Source organism: Trachymyrmex cornetzi, unplaced genomic scaffold, assembly GCF_001594075.2.
Source record: "Trachymyrmex cornetzi isolate Tcor2-1 unplaced genomic scaffold, Tcor1.1 scaffold454, whole genome shotgun sequence".
Classification (NCBI taxonomy): Eukaryota; Metazoa; Arthropoda; class Insecta; order Hymenoptera; family Formicidae; genus Trachymyrmex; species Trachymyrmex cornetzi.
Genome location: NW_017299334.1, coordinates 1,078,993 through 1,102,917, shown reverse-complemented (window position 1 = coordinate 1,102,917; position 23,925 = coordinate 1,078,993). Strand labels below are relative to the sequence as shown.

General features: G+C 32.7%; 3 protein-coding genes across 6 annotated transcripts; 2 read left to right on the top strand and 1 right to left on the bottom strand.

Annotated features, from left to right (window-relative positions):
• Window positions 1-1,649: 1,649 nt before the first annotated feature.
• Window positions 1,650-13,631, top strand: LOC108764848 (uncharacterized). 4 transcript variants are annotated; one of them, XM_018513249.1, is made up of 3 exons: window positions 6,486-6,533; window positions 11,373-11,673; window positions 12,465-13,631. In XM_018513249.1, the coding sequence occupies exons 2-3, from the start codon at window positions 11,597-11,599 to the stop codon at window positions 12,808-12,810; spliced, it is 423 nt and encodes a 140-aa protein (XP_018368751.1). In that variant the 5' UTR covers window positions 6,486-6,533; window positions 11,373-11,596; the 3' UTR covers window positions 12,811-13,631. The 4 variants fall into 4 exon arrangements, with proteins under 4 accessions (XP_018368750.1, XP_018368749.1, XP_018368751.1 ...); XM_018513250.1 differs by having other exon boundaries at window positions 6,497-6,533; window positions 11,563-11,673; XM_018513248.1 differs by lacking the exons at window positions 6,486-6,533; window positions 11,373-11,673 and adding an exon at window positions 1,650-2,108.
• Window positions 13,632-14,146: 515 nt separating this feature from the next.
• alpha-Man-Ib (alpha-Mannosidase class I b) lies at window positions 14,147-17,863 on the bottom strand. The gene is made up of 11 exons (XM_018513209.1): window positions 17,522-17,863; window positions 17,240-17,410; window positions 17,019-17,172; window positions 16,751-16,936; window positions 16,514-16,662; window positions 16,240-16,428; window positions 15,988-16,175; window positions 15,770-15,896; window positions 15,360-15,524; window positions 15,102-15,251; window positions 14,147-15,037 (listed from the first exon to the last, which is right to left on the bottom strand). Exons 1-11 carry the CDS (start codon window positions 17,618-17,620, stop codon window positions 14,819-14,821), a joined length of 1,797 nt encoding a protein of 598 aa, XP_018368711.1. The 5' UTR covers window positions 17,621-17,863; the 3' UTR covers window positions 14,147-14,818.
• A 517-nt stretch (window positions 17,864-18,380) lies between these two features.
• Cypl (peptidyl-prolyl cis-trans isomerase-like 1 Cypl) lies at window positions 18,381-20,261 on the top strand. Its single transcript, XM_018513223.1, has 5 exons — window positions 18,381-18,640; window positions 18,709-18,842; window positions 19,035-19,124; window positions 19,879-19,986; window positions 20,086-20,261. The coding sequence occupies exons 1-5, from the start codon at window positions 18,570-18,572 to the stop codon at window positions 20,199-20,201; spliced, it is 519 nt and encodes a 172-aa protein (XP_018368725.1). The 5' UTR covers window positions 18,381-18,569; the 3' UTR covers window positions 20,202-20,261.
• The last annotated feature ends 3,664 nt before the right edge of the window (window positions 20,262-23,925 follow it).

The window sequence follows — 23,925 nt, the reverse complement described above, 5'->3', positions numbered from 1 at the left end:
AATTTTGTATAATATGGATGGATATGTGCTTTGAATAAAATGCTTATTTTTCTAATGATTTATTCTCTTGAATAAAATGTCCATTTTTCTAATTCTTTATTCTTAAAAAATGTTATCCAGGACATGATCCTGAACAATATTCAAAAGGTTTTAGCCGTCGGTCAGACACCTTGCGTAATGCTAATGCCGGCGGTACTGTAACTTTTAAGCCTTATAACTCGAAAAGTATTTAATGAAAAAATATTTTATTATAGTGTTTTGAAGAGCTCTTGAAATAAGCTATAAGAATATGCAATAAAAAAAGGGGGGTTCTATTTAAAAAATTCAACTTGACCTTCATATGATCTTGCAGACTCCAGCCAAGGTCAACCTCTAATCATCATTTAGATAGATTTTTTGAAATCCTACAACTTTGCTTTTATATATTTTTCGCAAGAGTTGATCGTTTTTGAGATATTTAGCGTTTCCAGACTTTTTGAAGACCCTATATATATTTTATCACTGTGTTATAATTGTTGTTTTGCTTTATGATAAACAGATGTTGACAAGGTCAATATGTTAATATAAATAACTATGCAATATGTAAGATTAAATACTTCACTGATATCTGTCTTATTGTTAGAGTAATATCCATTTTCATCTAATGTTTTTACATTCGCAAATAACGAACAAATATACATATAAACATAGAAATTTATACTTTTTGTTTAATCTCATCTATCGTATAATCGTATGCTGAATATATATTAGCAAAATTGTAGAAAATATTGAATCTTTTCCAGAAAGATCTTTCTAAAGGATATGATTCTCTGTCCGCTCTTTTGTATCGTGACTCTTGGAAATTGAGGCTTTCCGACCTATTCACAGATGACCGGACAGCTCTCGGTAGGCGGCAAGCAACAAAGGACCCTATAAGAAGTCTGCAGAAGGGGCAGCGACAGACCCTCTCCGATCCCCAAACGTGACGCATGATGCGTGCAAGTGCGACGAAAACAAATTGTTTGTGTTAGATAGTTGACACTCGCAGACTTTTAATCTCGATCGGTTTAATTTTTGGTGCTACTGCTGATAGTGACAAATATATATGTATAATTATATTGTGCTGATGAAGAATTGTTCAAGTGAAACCAAATTGAAATCATACATTTAATTTTGTGTTGCCTTTCGCAAATAAATATTAAGAACATTTTCACGTATGTCTCTCTGTATGTCTATAATTCCGTATATAAAGTTAATTAAAGTATAACCGATTCTCGATCTTTTCCTAGATTGCATTATATTTAGAAGAAAGTAATCAATTGATTAATATGGGAACGATCTTTCAATGTGAAATTATGAAATTACGGTTCAAAAATGCGTGCCTGTTGGAATAATTAGGATTCGCTGACGATTCCAGAAAAATCTTTGAACTCATTGTCAGTAAAGAGTAACAAACGCACAGAACGAAGAAAGGAGTGACAAGAAAAGGGTATTATTTGTAGATATACCTAGTTTTCGAAGAATCAAATCATAGAATCGATTCCTGTGCTTATAGGGTGGTCACAAAGTGCGAGGCACAAATAACCGAAAGTTATCAATTGTTTGCAAATTGTCAATACGTATAGTTGCAATCAGAATTCAGTGTCGCGCGTATTGTAAGCCTATTTCTCCGCTCATGCAGCAATTTGTCGTCGATTAGTATTGTTACGTAATTGCAATGCAGTCTCAAAGTATCGACTTGACCAATGTTGTGCAGATTTGATCATATTTCTTCCGAGATCTCGAAATTTTCCGCACAATGACCACCTTGGCGAAGCGAGATGACGTTACGTATCGTCTGCGGTTACATGGGATTTCTTTCTTTGTCAGCGAGGAACATTGGGCTTACCGCGTGTGGGCCGTGTGGCGACAAATTCCAGCCGACAGCGTGGGACGATCAGCTTGAAACAAGAGGGAACCGCGTCGACCACGTGACGGCATAAAGTGCAAGACGCCGGCGCGGTGTAATCATTTCGTTCCGGCGATATGACAGGCGGGAGGATGGGAGCAGAAGGAGACCCGACGACAATAATCGTCTACGCGGATGTTTACACGCAGGAAACGCCGAGCACGTCCGAGCATGAGCTCAGGTGAGTGTGTGACGTGTGTGCGTGCGTGCGTGCGTGCGTACGCGACAAACGTGCGTGATGTTACGCGTTCGTTACGTCGAGGTTACGTCGAACTTCCCAAGTATACGCTACACATTGCTCATCATTAGCCTGTGCTGTCATTTGCCAAGGAAAACCGGTCACTGACCGGCGAAAGACATGAGTAAAAATAAGAATGGACCGCCGACTTAACCAAGGTGCATAAAAAAATTATAATCGTTTAACGTTCCTTCTTTTATTTCGTATATTATATTGTCTTAAAGTGGAAGGATGAGACAAAGATGATTTGAAACGTATCACTGATTAAACCTTGTCTTCTCTCGTTTCTTCTTAGATAAATACTTGCTGATTGAAATAATTAAAGAAAAAGAAAAAAACAGTATAAGAACTGCGTGCAAAATGATCGAAATGAAAATTGAAATAAAAATGCGAGAAAAATGTGATTTTTCGTTAACTGGATTGTTCCTTTTATAAATATGAGCGGAAGAGAATTTATAATTTTTTAGCAAGCGTCTGCGAAACTTTACCTCGGTTCCAAAGGTCTAACGGACACAATGCACATACAAAAGTTTTCTGTTACGGTCTGTTTGACATTCGTGGTACATACGATTCGCACATGAGCCGGCACCGTGCAACGTGATGTGCAACGTCGCGCGGTACACACCTTAACATTAAATATCCCATCCTTCCTTTTGTATGGCGATATCTCGTCCTCGGCGGGTAGCTCCAAGTGCCGGGGTAGTGTTATGTGTCTCCTGGATACTTTGCGTAACTCGACACGTGCTAACTCGGCGACCATTAAATGCGCGAATTTTCCGAGAAACTAATGCTTGCACAGCGCAAATGGATCCTATCCTCTCACACACGTGCCAAAATGACGCAAGAAATTAGTTTAGCGCAGACTAAATGTAGTTGAAATAGCAGACTAAATGTAGTTGTCAGAATCGCGTATCTAAATGTGGCAATGGTGATTCGCCACGCTGAAAGCCGGGAATTTCTGCACGCGAACGTGAACGTTAACAAATATAGCGGCTATTATAATTTGTACGGAATATATTCTTTGGGAGACGTTGGCACGGGAGTTCCAATTTTTTTATCCTCGCACGCTTCTCTCGCTTGCTTGAGAACCGGTTTCATATCGACCACGTTTACATGCGCGTCTCAAAAAGGAGGCGCGACGTGAGCCAAGAAAGGAGCGTAAGGTACCTTTCGACGAAGCGCAAACACTTTATTTGATATTCGGCAGCGTGAGGAGAGGAAACGGGAGAAATCCCGTCGCGAACTGTGCCAGAAAATCGGATATAATCGAAGAATCTGGCTAATAAAATTGCTACGGTTTGCAAATAAGTATATTGCGGTGAACTTTGATATGTTACGGTACGTGAATCTGCCATTCTCGCCATCTGCTTGATCTTGATTTCCGTAATTCTCACGCTATTTTCAAGCGCAATTTTCAATCAATTAAGCTCACGAAAGACTTTGTATCATGGCGGGGTTAATAATGCTAGTTATATCAATAAAGCGCGTATTTAAAGAGACGATTATCTGTTGCAAACATAGTTGCAAACGAAACTCCAGTGCATCGCGATTAATTGATTGCTTTAGCCGTTAAAGAAATACAATATGTTTTCGGAAAAGTATCAGAAGTCGTATGATTATCGTAAACAAAAAACAATGGAACTGAAACCCAAAAAGTCTAATTGGGAAGATAAAAAAAGCCTCTTTGAGTAAGTTTGCTTTTAAGTACACATATTTTTATCCGACCTACTCGGATTCACTTTTAATCGCGTGCTTTCAATCGCGTGACTCGTAAGGTCCAGTTTCACAACTCACGGTTAACTCTTAACTTCAACTTATTTGTCATCTTTTTCCAATTCTAGAATTGAAAAGAGATAATGAATAAGTTGAACTTCGCGGTTGAGAGTTAACCGTCAGTTGTGAAACTGGGCCTTAATCGCAGTTTATCACGCTTGACGCAATCAGCGCCGAATATTTGACAATTCGTTGTGTATATCGAAAGATGTTTACGTGAGAAGATTGAATTTTAGCAGGAGCAAACTGTTGGAAAACAGATCCAATGGTTTTATCTAAAGCGACTAGTTCGCCTTGGCCGTGATTATAATTATACATGCTAATCTTTTTGTTAAACTGCAAAGGCACAAGAACCTAATCAGAAAGTCATATTTTTACAAATATACTTGTTTGAAAATGCATTTATTCTACGCAAAGTATATGATGAGGTTTATTCCGGCCTTCGTATATTATTCAGAGAACAGAAATTCTCATCGAGTGCCCTTTGCTCAATTTATGTTAAAATATGCTCTGTCGAACCGACAATCTACATCGTGATACCGTGTAATCTACATAGCGGATAATCCACGTTGGTGAGCCGTATTTAAAAATACTTCATTTAATTTCCTTTCGAAACGTTTCATAAAATATATACGCACGGAAAGAATGATTTTGCTGAAGTATTTAAAAGTTTAATCTAGATCTGAAAATAATTTTATTGGACCGTCAAAATAATTATGTGTAGGACATAATGAGAGGTACTGCAAAAAGTTTTGATATTCAAGCAACCAGCTTGGGTGTCTTACATAATTTTGATCTAATAAAATTACAATATAAATTTCAACAATAAATAAGAAGACTCTACCAGGTCAATTCACCACCTAGCTATAATGGTTAATTAAATTAATGTTTTTGGGTTTTACGATTTATTTAAATACATGGCTGAGGAATACAGTCGAAACGTTCAGTGAATTTGTTAAAAAAGAATAAAAGAATAATAAAGTTTATTGTTTGCACCTTTTATAGCTCGATGATGAATTGACCTGATAGAGTCTTCTTATTTACTAATAGAATGATTTTCAGATCTAGTAAATTTTAGATGTTTTCGCAAAATCGTTCTCTTTTCATATATCGTTCACGTTTATCATTAATAAAATTGCTCTGACTCGGAAACAAACAACTGAAACGTAACAAAATTGATTGAATGTTTTCTCGTCATGCACCAGATTGAGATACATATGTAGTGCAAATAAGAGCAATTAGATGTACACTACTCGTCATTAACGGTTTGAATGCTATCAGAGATATAGTGTAATAACTGTGTATAATAATAGGCAATTGTGTATTTCTCCATTCTACGCATCGTCAACAAGAAGTCAATTAAAGACCAGTGATGATACATTTCTTCGAAATTATCTTAATTTATTTACCATACCGTTAGCATGCGATCTCTTTCGTTAGACTTTCGCGAAGTTAATTAACACACAAGCAGTACAGTCAACGTGTTAAATCCACGCAAACATCATCGCTCAATCCTCTCCCGTATCCTTCACCGTCTACGTCATGCGGTATTACGATACGCACATTCACATATTCATTGCATGCCTGTACAGTTACTCGTATCGTGACATACAAAGCTGAATCTTTCTCTGTTTTTAGTTGGTAGTTACTTATTGTCGGTATCGCGCGAATTTTCTCCGTGCAGTTTTCACGTAGATTTTTCGCGGGTGGTGAGATCGCGGAAGATTAAGTATGCATCGTGCAACGACGGGGCTAAATAATACTCGACGTGTGTTAAGAAGGCGTGAAATTAAAGACACCCATGTTTGTTAAACGCCCAGTGTGATACGACTACGGTGCTTTTTTATTTTATACAACAATTTTTTATTTGTCCTTATCCGTCGAAATATGTTCGGCCACGGTAAATCGCGCAAACATAAAAAAGAAACTAATAGCAAGAGACATCACATTCGTAACTGGATGCCCTCGAAGAAAAAGAAACACAATGAGGCTAACCTCTTTGCGTAAGTCTGATTTGTTTTTATTTAACTCTATTCATTACGACGGTCGTTCTCGCGTTTCGTAATCCGGAGTTCTTTCGTCGAGCTCCAGAAAACTGAGAAACTGAGAAGTGCAAGAAATAACAGGACCCTGTTATTTCTTATTATTTCGATGACTTCAATCTTCTGCGACGTGGAAAATTGATTCGGAGCAAAATTTACCTAACGTCATTCGTCGCGTTTCCATTGTCACGAATCGACGCAAGAACCGTTTTCGTATGTTTCTCTACATTGATGTCTCCAGTCTCAATGATTTTCAATTCACGCGGCAGCTCCACTGAGCTCCACGCTCCACGAATCCCTTGTCCTGCATATTATAGCGTGCGCGCGCGTATTATACGTGCGTGCACACGCATCTCCTGCGTGAGCACGACGACGAAATCGTTCGAGATGCCTTTGTGGCTGTGCAGTTACGATCGTATCCTTCATCGATCGCGGCGATCGCGACCGTACCAACGGCAAGAGTGAAGCTTTGCAACAACACTCGCGTTACCGCCAACGGTGCCGGCGGAACGATGCGCTTTAAAAATCCGTTGTGGCAGCATGGCAGCTACGAGTAAGTAAGTCGAGAGGGAAAAGAAGGTTTTTTTCGGTGTGAATGGGTTGTAGGTTAAGCTGCCCTTTGCTCATCCTGTAATCCTATCACGTGTTCTCTCTCGGTTGGACATGGTTGAATTCTTTCGGTAGCTCGCAGGAACGACCGGCTCGCACTGGCGCCGGCGAGTAAAAACCTGGTACCATCATCTACAAAGCCTACTCGCCTAATCGTGTCGTCTATTCAATTTATTATTCTGGAAAATCCTACGTTTATTCTCTGTTTTGTAATATTTTTTATTTTGTTACAATCGCAAAATTTGGATTATTGGCTAATTAAACTAAATGTTTTTAAATTAATTGATTAAATTAATTAATTGGTGTAATTAAATTTAGTTAATTCAAATGTTTAATTATTGGAAATAAATTAACATAATTATAAAAAGGCTACATGGATAAGATATCTAGTTAATTAAATTTAATTAATTAAATGTCTTGGTCCACACCCAGCTTTTTTATATTTTTTTGTTTTCGTTAATTATTTGCAATAATTAAAAATTTAAATATGTTGTATTATTTGCGATTGCGCACGTTAAATAAATTATCAAAAACAAAGATTGAAAATGTCATTATTATTATTTATTATGTAAAAAATTAAAATAATTTAGCGAATGAATAGACGATAGGATTAATGACTTTGAACAAGGATTAATTAGGCCGACAGAATACTGTGACAATTTTCTTTGAATTCCTTGCTTCGATCAATACCGTACAAAGGTTGGTATTTGTAAATACTCCATGAGAGGAATCGTAAATGTGATGATCGGATTCAGTGATTTCAAAACTCTGTTAGAAGGAACCTACTTCGGGGTCGCCTACTTTCTCTCCAATGACCATTTTTTCGTGCACGCACACATTCACCGAATATAACTTCACAAAATGTTGTGTAACAATCATAATAAATATAAAAATAAATTGATAAAAGTCACTTTTCTAAGCTTATTAGAATTTATTAAAATTCCCTTTTCTAATTATATTTTCTGCTATAAGTTTCTACTCTTAATTAAAATAACAAGAATGTCTAATCTTTAAATGTGTAACGAATGAGTTACAATTTTTTATACTTTATCCTATTTTTTTCTTTTCTCTATAAAATAATAATTTTAATTTTTTTGTTGGATTTAGCATTTAATTATACTTGTTCCTCTTTCTACAAATATAAAAATTCATGCTTGTAAACAAATGCAAAATGTGTTACTTTTTTAATTAATGCCAGATGCAAAATGCAAAATAATCAGAAATATTTTTTAATTAATCTTTAATTTTGGTAGTTGGTAATTAAATTTCATAAAATGTTAATTAATTAATTTTTTTTGAAATTTGATCGTCTTTGGTATTTTATGTCGTATGTGTGCAACCTCTATATACGGCACTGCCGTATAACACGTGTAAAGCTCAGCCGAGGGTGGGATAACGTTCTCAGGGTTCAGGTCGAACAGTTTCACGACGACCGTTGACGATGCACGGTTGCAGTACTCGTTTTGCAGTACCGGTATGCGTTTCGCACAGTCAGCGTTTTGATTCAAATTTTCGGTTACGTGCAATCTAATGCTCGGTTTCGGTCGTTTCTATGTGGACAAGTGATTTAACAATTATTAGAAATATTTTACATGCATATTAAACAGAAAAAATGGTCATCTGTGACATTTTACATTTGGAGCACGTATGGAGTCTTGCCGTCATTAATTTATCATTATTCATTTCATATTAATTATCTTACAAGTCGACTAACTTTTATCATTAATATTCTCTTTTATCATTAGAAAATAAATTGCAAGCTAGAAAATAAGTGTGATGCAATTATACACGCACTGAAAAACATTGTTCGTTTGATTAGATTAATTTGTCTTTATGTCTTTCGATAAAGAATTATTTAATCAGACATATTGTAGATTTATATACATATATACATTCTCCACAACGAAAGAAATAAAGACAACTAAATTAATTTAGTCAAATAAACAATTTTTTTAGTGCAGAATAATGTTCTTAGCCTAGGAAAATTCTCAGAAACTTTGAAAGAAAAAAAAATTTTTATTTTCGGTTCTTTTTATTGCCATATTTTTCCGATTTTTTTTTAATAGTTTCAACGTTATCCGTTAATGATTTTAAGACTTTTAAGATTTCTTTTACATGTAAGTGTTCGAATAAGCAAGTAGTAGTTCAACAATAAAGTTCGTTATCGTGACCGTTTATAAAATTTCTGTCAATTTGTGAATTAATTTCTTTCTGGTAAACATTGAATGTTAATAAAAAAAAACAAGCCAATTAAGTGACGGGTAATGCTAGACATATTGAACAAAATAAGAAATACAAAATTGAACATAAGGAATTAACATTATTAGGCATAAAATCAGAGGGGCGGAGGATTTTTCCTACTCTAACTCTTTCTTAACCTCTTATCTTTAATATTCCACTTCCCTGTTCATTGTGTCTAAGCTTTTACTTTATTAAACGGAAAATACTTGTTTTATGCATGTGTATTCTCAAAGATGTGTTAACAAGTTGTGTCTATGTTGAAGGAAAATTTATAAGTAACAAAATTATTAGTTTAAGCGTAATACAGATATCCTTTATTTAAAAAAATCTCTCTTTTGTAATAGAAAGAATATGTATTCTATACGTTATCACGGAAGTTTTGTACTTCATTATTACAAAAGTTCTTATGGACAGAACCTATACTTGTAGTATGAATGACAGTAAAATATATTATTTACTGACCATTTTCAATTTTAATTTTATCTAATATTAGTCTCGGAATAACGTTTTTTTTTTAATTTTTCTATATTTTTCGGAAAAAATTCAGGTTCTTTTTTTTTCCTTGATTTTATTTTTTCAGAAAGAACAATTTTGCTAAATTTAAAAAATTCGCTAGATTTAGATTTGAAAATAATTTTATTAGCTTATCAAAATAATGATATATACGGAATCTCAAGCATAATAATAATAATGAACGATGCTGCAAAAAGTTTTGATATTTTAGCAACCAGTTTGAATGTTTATACATATATAATTACTCCGATAATCCAATAAAATTGTTTAGATCTAGTTAAATTTTTAGATACTATTCAACAAAACCTTTTCGTGTAAGCGAAATTAGTCTGAGTCAATTGAAATTAGTCTGACAAACTTGAAGCCCATTGTTAAAAATAATAGAAAATTGGACTTGTATAATATTGTTACGGAATTGATTACCGTTACAGTTGCTTGTATTTTACCATGAACATGTTGCACGCATAGTATAATGTATCCATTTGATGTATATGATACATGTATTCCAAAAGCATTGTAGTTATTACATTTTCGCATTTTATTCGTCGAAAATTCCATTCTACGTTGGAACTTAATTACCGGTTTTTTAATTTAATTCACGCGATTTTTGTCAGCGGAGCTGTAATTGTATGCACGTCACACACTACTGAGTCTCACCTTGACTTTGTACTCACAGACTTTTCTAAGACCAAATTTATGTATTAATAAAACGAAGAACGTAATAAAAGAACGCGAAAGATTGTATTAGAAATTTTTATGAAATTATATTATCATTGTTCACTACGATTATATTATCGTTATTTATATAGACACTAGACTTCGATTTTTCAAATAATTATGTAAAAATAGCAATAATCAAAAAGTCTGCAGCGTGAAAATGTTTTATTTGTCACTTTAACATATCTCAATACACAGACATTAAAATAATCGTGCTATATTTATTCGAGCATTTTAAAAACACTGAATAATGTTATGAATTATTGCTGCATAATTTTCATCATTATTTTTGTCTTTTTACGTAATGTTGTTTAATTATTTTATGAATATAACTGCCAATTCGAAAAAATTATATACGACAAAATCTTATGCTCCATCGATCAGTGTAAAAAAATCTGGCGCGTGATCGTAATTCTATTGTCATCTACGCACGAAGAAACGAAGGTTACGCTTTGACTGCGAAATAGCTTTTGTATTGATACGAAATATTTCAGCTGCTTCGTAGCACAGCTGTAGTTTTCTCTTCAAGTTGACCTAAACGAATACAATTGATGGGGAGGGTATGCTTAGGATCCCTAATATTGTGTAGCTAAAACTTATCGTTTGACGCCACATGGGGATTTTCTTGTCCTTTCTTAAATCAAAGGACGATTTCCTGTCTAGTCATATGTATACATTTTAAAGAAAATCATAAATTTTCTGGCAATTTATAAACTTTCTAGTAACTGATTTTAATAAATAGCTAAAAATTGTGTATTTTTATAGAAAAAGTGATTCAAATGAGTTGTAAGTTCTGAATATACAAGATATCTTTTATATAAAATTAATGATAAAAGAAATATAAGAAAAAGAACGCATGCGTCTATTGATTTAAGAACGGAGTCTGTAATAATTATTTCAAAACGAGGCTAAAATATTTTTAAAGTGGCTTTAGGCTCTATTTTATAATTTTTTTTCGGAAAAAAGAAAAAATGGACTCGAGGTAAATGTTCTTCGAGAGTAATTAATTACGTTCAATCATTAATTAAATTTTGATCGACAGTATGATATGCATAGATCTAGTTAACGTTCATTAGCTTTTATTAGCTGACAGAATGTCGACGGTATTCAGTCCGCTAACGCACTCCACGTGCTCGAGACTTGATCAATTGGGATCGTAATCGGCGCGAACGATGTACCAGATGCGACACAGATTATATACGTAATCGTAATAAGTCTTTTATGACAGATTTGTACGATTGTTTACACAAAATCGCGCCTATCAACGAGCGTGTATATTTAGAACGTCGACTCATGAGTATATATTTAACAGCCCAGGATGTTCTACAAGGAGAAGCCGATTGCTCCTGCAGGTGCTTTGTATGTTTAGAAAACCAGTGAGAATGCGAAAGGTGATTAGATTAGATGGTCTTGATAAAAGTTACATCACGCCGACTGCGACTGCGTAGGAGTGTGACAGGAGTATAGTGTTTCAAATATAAAGTGCCACGGTAAAATTACAGACATTTCACGTGACGAAAGTTGGACTTGCGAAATATGAAGCAAGTGTCATTTTATTCCACCCTAACCGCGGAGGAAAGGACTCGAACGCACCCTTGCAAGAAGACTAGGTGGTAGGTTCTCTCTTCCTGAGGATCCCGGAAGTCTAATCTTTGCCCGAATTTCCGTAATATTTCGAAGAAACATTCTTCTTTATCTACACTGAGAAAAAAGTTTTGTTGATATATGACCAACAAAAAGTTTTTCGTTGTCCTAACCAAAATTTGGTTATTCTAACAAAAAATTTTGTTAGAATATGTGACTAACAAAAACTTTTATGTTATTCTAACAAAAAATTTTGTTAGCATAACTAAATTTTGGTTAGGACAACGAAAAACTTTTTGTTGGTCATATATCAACAAAACTTTTTTGAATGTACATAAGCTTATTCAAATGAAACATGTTCTCTAAAAATCTAACATATTAAATTATATTTTATATATATATATATATATATAAATTCTTAATAATCGAATGTATATGCATATATTACACAGATATATTCCTAATAATTGAAAAGCTTCAGTATATTGAAAAAAGTCTGATAATAATAATCAAGTCTAAATGATAGCTACTAAATTTGAAATAATTTCATTCAAATGTTCGGTTAATGTAACTAAAACTAATTTTTACTATTATTATGTTTGGTAATATTTATCAAATGTGACACTAATGTGCTGACTAAAATATATTTAATAGCTTTTTACTAGTCTTCCTTTGATGTACAAATAGTGATCTAACTCGCTTTTGTAGAATTTCAGAAAATGAATTAATCTTTAATTTAATGTTCTCAATTTAAGCATTTCTTTCTAGTCCTTAGCAAAATGAATTAGACTATACTGAAAATAAATGTCGTTTGTTTCAGTGTGATAATGTCCTCTGACGACCAATCATCTCCAGCGCAGACATCGATATCCACAACGAGTTTCGATGTGCTGGACAACGCAAGATTGGAGAAGATTAATATAACTCCCATAATGTCACAACCAACAAAACCTGTGATTTCATCGATCACGAACACCGATGCCGATGCGATAGAGGAAGCAGTATCAGTCGTACAGACGACATTACCCATTCCGGAATTGCAACCGAAAATCGAGAAGAACGGTATCGAGACGAAGACAAAGAAAACTTCTGACGAGCCAAACGATGACTGTCTGATCAATTGCATTTATTATACACAACAGTGTTGCGACTGCACGATAGTTTGAGATCATTCAACGCTTCTAGCTAGATAATGCCGAAGAAACAGGCTTTGCTTCGCGAGTACTCTGATCAATTTTGGGGTTTCAAGATGCCGCTCTTCGACGCAAAATTTAGAATCTGACATTGCAATAAGTAGGGCGCGCCACTAGAATATTTTGTGATACAGATGAGAATTATATAATAGAAAAAAATTCTATGGGGTATGACGTGTAGAAAATTTTGTGAATGTGTACGAATGAATGTGTGATGTTCATAATTATATACATACAATTTTTGATACTGTCGTTATTTCAATAATCGAGCAGAGACAGTATGATTAAAGACGATTAATAAGAAACGCATGGGTAACTAATTAATTTATATTTTTAGAATATACTTCTCTATGCGCAGAGTAAGTTGTACTTGTAATTTATGCAAATATTCACTGCCATTACGTGGTTAAAAATTGCATCGAAAGACAATCGCAAGTCAATTATTAGCCTGTAAGCATACCCTTGAAATATGTTATAAGCAAGTTATTTGCTATACCATTACATGTCTTCCTAACGCTCTGACATTATGTCAATGATGCGCACAGTATTAATTGTGACAGTCGTTTAGACATTTATATTTGTTTGCAATTTTGTAAATTTACGAGCTAAGAAAACGGATCTGTAGTGATGTAGGAAAGGTAGATCTATTTGGAAACGAAAGTAACATAAATAATATCAAATTTCTGACATTGATATAAGGATGCATTTATTACAAAGAAAGAGTAACCCGAGAAGTTCTTGTTTTCTTTTAATGTGTCAGAGCAGCTAAAAATAATAGATAGTATTTCCATAACGCAGCTGATGATTAAATCGAATTTTGTTTTACAATCTCTCTCTGTCTTTAGTGTCTTTGTATATTTATTTAATCTAACTATATATTACCTGATAATATAAAAACAGTATGTTACGTTTTCTCAAAAGATTATTATACACGGATAAAATTATTAAAAACATAGCTTGCAGATGATTAAATATTTTTAGCTTAGTGTTTTTTATGTCCTACAATATCATGATTATATGAATCGATTTAATCACTATCGCGCCGTTTCAATAATACAGGAATTGCAGACATTCCCAAAAATTTCATATAAATATTTATATAAAATATTTATATAAGTATTTATATTTTGATGTAATAATCGGAGACTGCAAGTATAGTGTGTAATTTATTCAAATTTATTCATAGATGAGGACTAGATTAGTTTTGTCATGTTACAACGTATGAATTTAATGTGAAAGTAATACTAAATAATAATATTCATTTTTTGAACATGTATATGGATACATATCTCCTAAAAATGATGTTCTAGACAACTGAAGTTATCAAAAGTAAAATTTTAAAAACAGGTAAGTACAATAAGCGCTAAAAATCTTTTTATGTTAAAAAATCAAGTTACATATTCTCATGAATGTGGTAATTGAAAATCTAAAATATTAATAATATCTATTCAACATTATAGGCAGGTTCGATACTTTGGTAGGCGCAGCTAATGTTGCATATTTTGTTTATTACTTGAAATCGTATTTTGCCAATGATAAAGCAAGTTAATCTGCAATTACTTATAATCTTTAGAATCGTAAACAATGGAAAAATAATTTCCATCGTTTTATTTTTCCTCTAAACTAAACTAACTTTTTTCGCTCTAATTTTACTATTCATAATTGTCACATAATTACATGGCAATCTATAAAGTGAGGAAACGGATAAAAAACATTTCCATTTCGCGCATATATCAGATAAATAGAGTAAAAACTAAGGAGGAATTTTACGTGATCTTAGAATAGCAGAATTGACTGTACTGTTTTATTCTACGAGTGATTTTTTCTAGAAAAGAGTCCCACAATTAATGGAGGAAACGCAAATGTTCGGAAAGCTTCATTAAAGAAACATTATGACGGATATGTGGACATTCAAAAAATAATTTCATAAAATAAGTGCGAAAAATTGAGAACTCGCTAGCTTAGTTTTGCTTCTATTTCGTTACGATTCGTATAGAGGTAACGGATGACCCTCAGAATTAAATACCCACCTATCCAAATCTATTAATTGCCTAGTGTCATCAAATAACAAATACAAATATTTTAAAGTTTCGGCAAACCAGAAACTTTCTGTCATATCCTGTTGACGGGTGTGTTGAATATTCCGGACGTTACCAATGCTCGTGTAGCCACCTTCGACTTTGGTATAGTTCTCGAAAGCCTGCCGAGACACGTTTTACATTAGATAAACATAATAAAATTCCAAGAGGTGAATACGCACTCACTTGAAATATCTGCCAGCCCCAATCTTGATAAGTTTTATTCCCCGTAAAATACCACATGTAAAATAGACTCTCGACAAATTCGGGCCTCAATAAATTATGAGCGTCATTCGTTTTTACGTACATATCCATTTGATTTTCACCCTCCATTTTCTACAGAACCACAAAACGATGATTATGAATCCTTTTTTCTCTGACGCTGTTACCGCAGAATCAATTTTTTGTCCTATCTTTTATTTACAATTAGTTTCTCGAACTTACTTGTATATTAAAATAAGTAATTTCAGGTGCGAGGAACGTTGGCTGGATTGCATACGTGTGATAACAAGTTTTAACAAGTTCTTCCGCAAGAGTATTATGCTCCGACGGCAATCCATGATGCACACCTAATGCTAAAGTACCTCCTAAGTAGCATGTGAGATGATCCTACAATATATGTACATATAGTTGCACATTTGCAAATTTGCGGGATATTCTAGTTTTAAGCGGCCCTTAAACGATCAATATTGTTATACAATATTATTAATCATTTGGATTCTATATATTGAACCTCTAAACTATTTATTTTGAATTATTTAAAGGGGCATCAAAAATATTGTACAAAATAAAATGCACAATAATACTGAATGTCTAGGGGCTGCTTTCGATTACTTTGTATTTAAGCTATTTACCATTTTCGGTTTAATTTCTTTATTCGCGCCGACTAATTCAGCTATGAATAGATATTTATTGACCGCAGTATGTTTAACGAGATGCTTTTGCGTTCCGGCAATGCCGTACAAATAATCGTCGCGAAGGCTAAAAATATCAATACAGGCCTTAAATGTTATAAGTCAAGGACTTATTTTATACGATTATATAACTTCAGTAATGTGTGAAATATACTAACTAGTCTACAGTTTTTCCAGTTTGTAACCACTGTTTCAGTAAGTATTCATAGTAACTATCACCGCGAGCACCTAATGTAATTGTAGCGTATTCCCGAAATTGTCCGGTATTAGCGTTAATAAAAATTGGGACTAAACCATCATACTTTTCTAATTTATGTACATGTTCGGAAACTCTTGCCGCTGCAGTCTGGAAAGATTAAATATTAAATATCCGTTGCAAATTGCCTCAAAAGTCTCGCTTCTAAAATTACCTCAAACTTAAGTTGACCTGTACTACGACTAAGATCGCGAAACTCTAATTGAATGGAAGTAACTTCACTCGTGCTACTGTCGGGACCCCATTTAGGACTATGCGCACTTCTAGTACCAAGATTCACGTCAGAATGTGGAACACCTGATCTGGTAGAAAATGCTGGCATCATGCGATCACCTAAATCCGCCTTGGGCATCGTAGATAAATTAATATTTATATTTGAATTCTATAGGACTTTAATCGAAATCGAAGTTATTTGATCCAATACTTACAGCCTTATTTAAAAAGAGTATATCACCAGAGAGATGATATGCTGATAGTAAACCACCTAATACCCTAATAGTAACTTCAAATAAATTAACATCTCTATTCATTGTAAACACTAAATTCTCTTCCACCCATTTCCTTGCTCTTGAATACTCTAAAACATTATGTAAGAAAACTCTTTCATGTTTCTTTTTCACTAATAATAAATATCAATGATTTTAAGGTTTGATTTATATACACACCATCATATAATCCCATTATATATATAGTATCCAATGAATCAACTATAGTAAGGCCTAAACCAAACCATTCGTGATATCTTTTTGATATCGGTTTGACGTTATCGTGACCCCATGCATATTTTTTATATCCATTCCAAGAATGTTTAAATGCAGCTACAACAGCTTCTTGCTTGTAATTTTGAGGACCTAAAAGTCCAAACGTTGGTATCTATGCCTATGTTGCAATCTAATCTAATTATGTCATATCATTTCATGAATCATGATTTACCACTAAATTTCAGGATGTTTGGTCTTGGCTGTGGTGGTTCACCAATTTGATCATCATCAACTTGATTAATTTCTGGTTGAAACTCGGGCTCTTCAATTACTTCACCAGGTCCAGCAGCCTGTTCTTCATTATCTACAATGACTTCATCTACTGCCTATGAAATAAAAGGGAATTTGATATTTTTGTACAGATTCAAGAACTCTTTTCGAGACACTGCGTACCTTCTCGTACTTGGCAGTTTCTTGTACAACTTCTACGTTACTATAATCTACCTCATTGTTAGAGGTACCAGCTTTGGTTTCGCTAGGCAGGAGATAAAATATTACAAGTAGAACTGTGATTATTGCAAAGTACAGAATATTTCTTTGGAACCTGGACAATTGGTTCCATTGCTGAAAGAGAGCCAAGTAGTTGAATAAAAAAGATAACTGTATGGTAATCCCAGTCGTGCAGACTCAAAATAACAATACATTCGCGTTATTTTTCGACAAATATATACATACCCTCCATAAACTGCGAGAAGTGCCCCGTGCAAATGACCCGCTTTCGTGAATATTCAAACTAATGTAATCTGATTTACCCGAGTCTCTTGGTGAGAACATATTTCTATGCAGGTTAACTCGTTCCGGCACGTATGGGAATTGATTGTGTTGCCAGAACACTTAAAATATAACACTGCGACAAATCAGCCCAACATGCGGAGGTCCTCATTTAAGCGAGTATACATCAACGCGTTTTTACATTTTCATTAAATTCATATTATTATTGCTTTGTTAACGTGTACCCTGCACATGAAGTAGATGGCGTTCACGTGTTCTCTCTCATGTTGTGTTTGTGTATGCATTGTGTATCATTCAGGGCTGTGCAAAGAGAGTGGGAGTGCACGTGGCCTTCTATGCTAAGAGACTCTGGAGTTTTATTTAAATATATCTATTTTACGTAAAAATAGATAGAAATGGATGGAATAAAAAAACCTTAAGGAGTTTAGAAAATATAACAAATAGTATAATTAAAATTATATAAAGTATAAAAAGTATTAAAAAATTATGGCGAATCACGAGCTGTCAATTATATATATTTGTCACAGATAATTAAATATACAAAAATTATTTAGATAAAAGATTGCATTATCGATATATAATTTTACATTATAAATTTTACATAAAGATTAATCTTAACCAAATATAGTTTTCATATATTTAACTTTCTGTGACAAATATATATAATTAACACCTCGTGATTTACTATAATTTTAGTTATACTATTTGTTGTATTTTCTAAAAACTCCTTAAGGTTTTTTAAATGCAAAATTTATGAACAGATAGGATTCCAGCTTTACCTTTGCACTCGGGTTCCAAAAACTCTTTGTACGACCCTGGTACCATCTGTGTCAGTGTATGCAGAATTCCTAGGTTGTGTCAACACTTTGAAGCGATCGCCGGTTCGAACGAAAGATTTTAATGAAATAAACAAAGAAGTGTAAACGCAACAATCGCTAAGTAATTCGTTGTTTAACCAGTTTCAATAAAAGGACCGAAAATACAGACCACAATGTGCCTCGCAAACATATCCGGCGTACCGGATAAACATTGGCAGCCACCCTTCGTTGTTTTCGAGACCACGTAAGTGCATCGTGTTTCCTAACTTAAAAGTTGCTCCCTATGCACCGCTAATCGATTCTAATCCTTAGGATGGGTGAAGTAACCTTCGAGCTATATTGGAAACATGCTCCTATCACGTGTAGAAACTTTGCCGAGCTCACGCGACGTGGATATTACAATGGCACCAAGTTTCACAGGGTCATCCGCGACTTTATGATTCAAGGTAACGCATTAGAAGCATTAGAATAAATTCAGTCAAATTATTAAGAAATTCATAAATTAAATTATAACCAATTTGAGTTATTTCTAATTATTTCTATAGATTTTGCCTCTCCTCCTGTTCAATATGTCATTAATTGTAACGATAACACAAAAGCTTTGCAGAGTACTTTATTCTTAATGGTTTTGTTTTCAGGTGGAGATCCTACTGGGACAGGAAAAGGTGGAATGTCCATATATGGCGAATGTTTTGATGATGAGATACATGATGATTTGAAACACACAGGTAATTTTGTGATGAACGATTACGATAAACCATGTTGATAAAAGATTAATAATATGTTGGCTGTGTTCAGCAGAAGAAACAGCTTTGCGACTATTGTAAAATTATTTAATATTAGTTTAATTCATTGGGTATTAACTCTGAAATACTATTCATATTTTTCTTATCGCTAACACTTCTGGATGACAATTCACTGATATATAATTTAGAATTCTTTCTCAATCTCTCTTAGAATTTTTTACACATTTTTATGCCTATTTTATAAGTTGCAAAATGTTAGAATAACTGAACACTTTTTGGCTGCATTCCTTTATTCGCTGAAAGAACTGAAAATTTATGGTTCACTTATGTACTGTTAAATTTATAAGTGAAATTATAACTAATGTAAATTATTTTTAATCATTTCGATAGGTTGTCACTGTTCCTATTCAATACATTGTTAATTTAACTGCAACAATGGAATGTTATAGTTGTTTGAAATAATAGAATTAAGCAACTTAACTCAAGAAAGTAAATTTAATCTTATTGAATACTATTTGAAGTTATCAAAATGTTACGATAACAAAAACTATCTTTATATTAAATTAAAAAAATACACGAGTAAAAGTTTACCCATAGCAGTTCCAAAGTTAAGGGCAAGTATCATTTTAAAGAATCTTACAACAGTTGCAAAATTGCTTTTTCTGTTAAATGCAACCAATAACATTATTTTAACGCAAATACTTAAATTATGTAATATTAAAATTTGTATGTGTAGGTGCTGGAATATTATCAATGGCAAATTCTGGGCCAGATACAAATGGATCGCAGTTCTTTGTAACGCTTGCACCTACTCAATGGCTTGATGGAAAACATAGTATATTTGGTAAGTTAAAATTTATTACTGACTACACCTAGTGATGTATAACTATCCCTTGTGATATAATTGATGTAAAATGATTTTATTCTTTTCTTTACTTAACAGGTAGAGTTCATTCTGGCATGACGATAGTGAAAAGAATTGGACTAGTTGAAACGGATAAGAACGATCGACCGGTAGATGATGTTAAAATCGTGAAAGGTTCAGTGAAGAATGCGTGAGTTTTTGAGGGAAATCTTTTATATAAGATGCAAATCACAATTTTTAGAATTGTGAAAAAAAAAGACATTAAATAAACTCTTATATATCTGTACCTCTATTATTTTTTTTATTATATAATCTATATGTTACGATAGAGTAATAAAGATAGATACAATAATTAATATGATAATGGAGTTGTAAAAATAGACATTTTTATTTCTTGTAACTTGCAGTCTCCAAATTTATTATTATCATCATTAAATAATTTATATTTTTATTCATATAATATATTATATTTAATTATTATTCGTATATTTATATTCATATAATTATTTGAAACAATTATTAAAAATTAATAATTGATTCGTTAAGAAGAAAAATTTAATATTGCAACCATATTTTCTACATTTCGTGCATCTATTAACTTATAATCGATCCAATGTACTTTTAATATGTTTTAAAAACAGGAATAAAATAATATTCGAATAAAAGATTTGTGAAAAATGAATCAATTTCCAAATTTCCATGCAAAAAGTTATGATGGCGCCATCTGTACTGATTTAGTGGCGCAGTTTATCAACTGTTTCGTCGATAGTGCAGCAAACAGCACTTACCTATGGAGATGATCCTGCATCTCCTGTCCTGCAACGATGTATCCAACGGATCCAGCGTCGCTATAATCGTTTACCTCCATCACTTACTCCACCGTTGGACGAAACATTTCGACGGAAACTGAAGGAAACAGCGTGCTATGTGACCTGGGTACCTTCATTTCAACAAGTTGGAATGGATTCCGATCGGAATTCATTCCGATTTGCTCCATGATAGGTGTCTTGATAACTGATCATGCACGACACTTGACACCATAATAATGAATGCACTATCTACTAGATATTACAACAGGCTTTATTATATACCTTTGATATACCACATTTACATTTTCACTATGCACTTGTATGTTGCTTCGCGCACTTCACTTGGCACTCGCGGCAATCTTCGCGGAAATCCATTCTCGAAGAAATACGGAATAATAGCGTCTGATCCTTTTTAGTTGCAAAAGAAGAGCTAAACCATGCAAGAAATGCAATTAAAAAGGGCAGACATCGACTTGGAGTTGGGTCGAGTCAGCAAATCGAAAATGCTATAAATTTGATTTGATCCGATCGTTTAAACCAGAGTTACGGTCGCCCGATGAAATATATCGTATGTAACGAGGATCGTGATATCACAGGATATCACTATCGCGATATTTAATACGTGATCACACACTTCAAACGATACTTCCGACCGGCGCGTGAAATTTACTCTAACCGTTCGCAATTTGAAAACGCCACTGATGTGAAGGTGGCTCAATTAGGAATTAGACCTCCCGATAACTGCGATGAGTGAATGCAATTGCAGTTGAGAACCGTTGCAAGGAACCATGCAGGGCGCACATTATGAAATTTGGAATGGTTCGATCGAAATTATTCAATTATTATTCCCTATAGACTTCTATTATACGTTTTCGAAAAAATGGAACACTTGAAATGACACTTCCGATCGATCGCGTGAAATCCATTCGCTAATCTCTCGCGATTTGAAAACACCATCGGTATGAAGATGGCCCAATTAGTAATTAGAGGGAGCACAGACTTTTGCATAATGTATAACATATAAGACATAAGAAATTCAATCATTCAGAGCTCTTTATTTCAAAGGAAGGAACCGAAGGACTTCGATTCGTAAACAATTTTTCATGCATGAATATGTATAAATATGTATAAACATATATAAATATTCACGAACATGTATAATCATATATGAAATATGTCCATATACGTTCATACATCCCTCTTTCTTTTGTAAAATTACTTTTTAGTGTAATAGTAATAGAAATAATAATAGTAATGTGAAAACATAAAAAATAATTAAAGGGATAATTTTTGTATTGTTTGTTTTAGAAAAAAACAAGTTTGCAAAAATGTAAAAAAAATTGCTCATTCACACAATTATGCATAATTTTATATATAATTACACATAATTAATTTTTTACATTTGTTCAAATGATTTTTTCTAAAACAAATAGTGTGAAAATTACCCTTTTAATTATGTTTTACGTTTTTACATTATTATTGTATTTCTATTACACTAAAAAGTGATTTTATAATAGAAAGAGATGTATGAACATAATTACAAGTAACAAAACGAATTATATCTAAGAAACAAATGTACTATCAACCTCTTCAGGTTTTGTCGGAGTCTGAGATGTTGGTCCATTTTTTACTCTAGATTACAAATTTATCCTGGATGATCTTATTTTGATGTCAGATGTATTTGGCGACTCAAAATACATAAGAATAGCTGGGTCTCCACCCCAGCATTTTTTTTTGTGGGCCTGTGTTATTATTAAACGATTTTTATGTATATTTTGACATCTTTAGAAAGTATTTGTAAAGTTGTATATTTATAACAAATTGTATATAAATTGTTATAACTAAATATAGTTAACGAAATCAGGAAAATGCACTGTTTTATATAAAATTTAAAACTCTGAAACAGAAATGTTTAAAGAAAAAATATGGTTCAATATCTTAAAATTGACATTCCAAACTAATCCGCGCAGTGTACACAGTATTTTTAATAAGATATTGACACCTTGCTGTTTTTTTGTTATTTTTGAATTACTGAATTCTGTCATTCACGTCTTAATCTAAAAGTAAAAAAGAGTTATTTAGTATTTATTTTAAATAACTACATTTCTGATTTATTTCTTACTTAATGTTTTAAATAAGTTTCCGGAACCTATTTCAAGTTTTTTATTTCAAACAAGTTGTATCTGTTTTTTACAGATTCCTACGATTTTATATTTTAAATAAGTTTCTGGAATTTATTTTATATTTTTTATTTTAAATCTGTCGTAACAGTTATTTTACCGAGCCATAATCGGCATTACATGTAAGTTTAAAAAATTTTTGAAACATAATAATTTGCAGTAACAGTAGTGTCTTAAATTAATTTATTAACTGAAAAATTAAATAATGATTAACAAGTTTATGTTATTTAGTACTTTTAGCCAAAGCTGTATTTAGCACAAATTGTTTTACGATATTAAGAAAATTTGCATGTATTTTTATATAAAGAACATATATAGAATATTTTATCAACCTTTATCTAAGTATATCAATCATTAAAAATAAAAATTCTATAAAATAATAATATATTCTCTAAAGTAATTATATATATTCTCTAAAATAATTATATATATTTTGTAAAGAAGATCTTAGCAAAAATAAATTTGTATAAAATTCGTAAGTAATTTTTAAGTAATTCTCCTTTTATCTAATTTAGATAAAAGGAGAGTTACTTAAAATTTAAATAAAATAATTATGTATATTCTCTAAAATAATTATATATATTCTCTAAAGAAGATCTTAGCAAAAATAAATTTGTACAAAATTTTTAAGTTAATTAATTTTTAATTTAAATAATACTTAAAAATTTTATACAAATTTATGAATACAACTACTTCTATTTACATATGTAGGAGATGCAAAATAAAAATTTTTTCGTTCAAATATACTTAAAAATTTTATACAAATTTATGAATACAACTACTTCTATTTACATATGTAGGAGATGCGAAATAAAAATTTTTTCGTTCAAAGATACGAGGTGTGATCAAAAAGTAAGGTGATTTTTCATTTTTATAAAAAAATATTCATTTATTCATCCAAAATTATGTTATCCCCTTCAAAATAATCC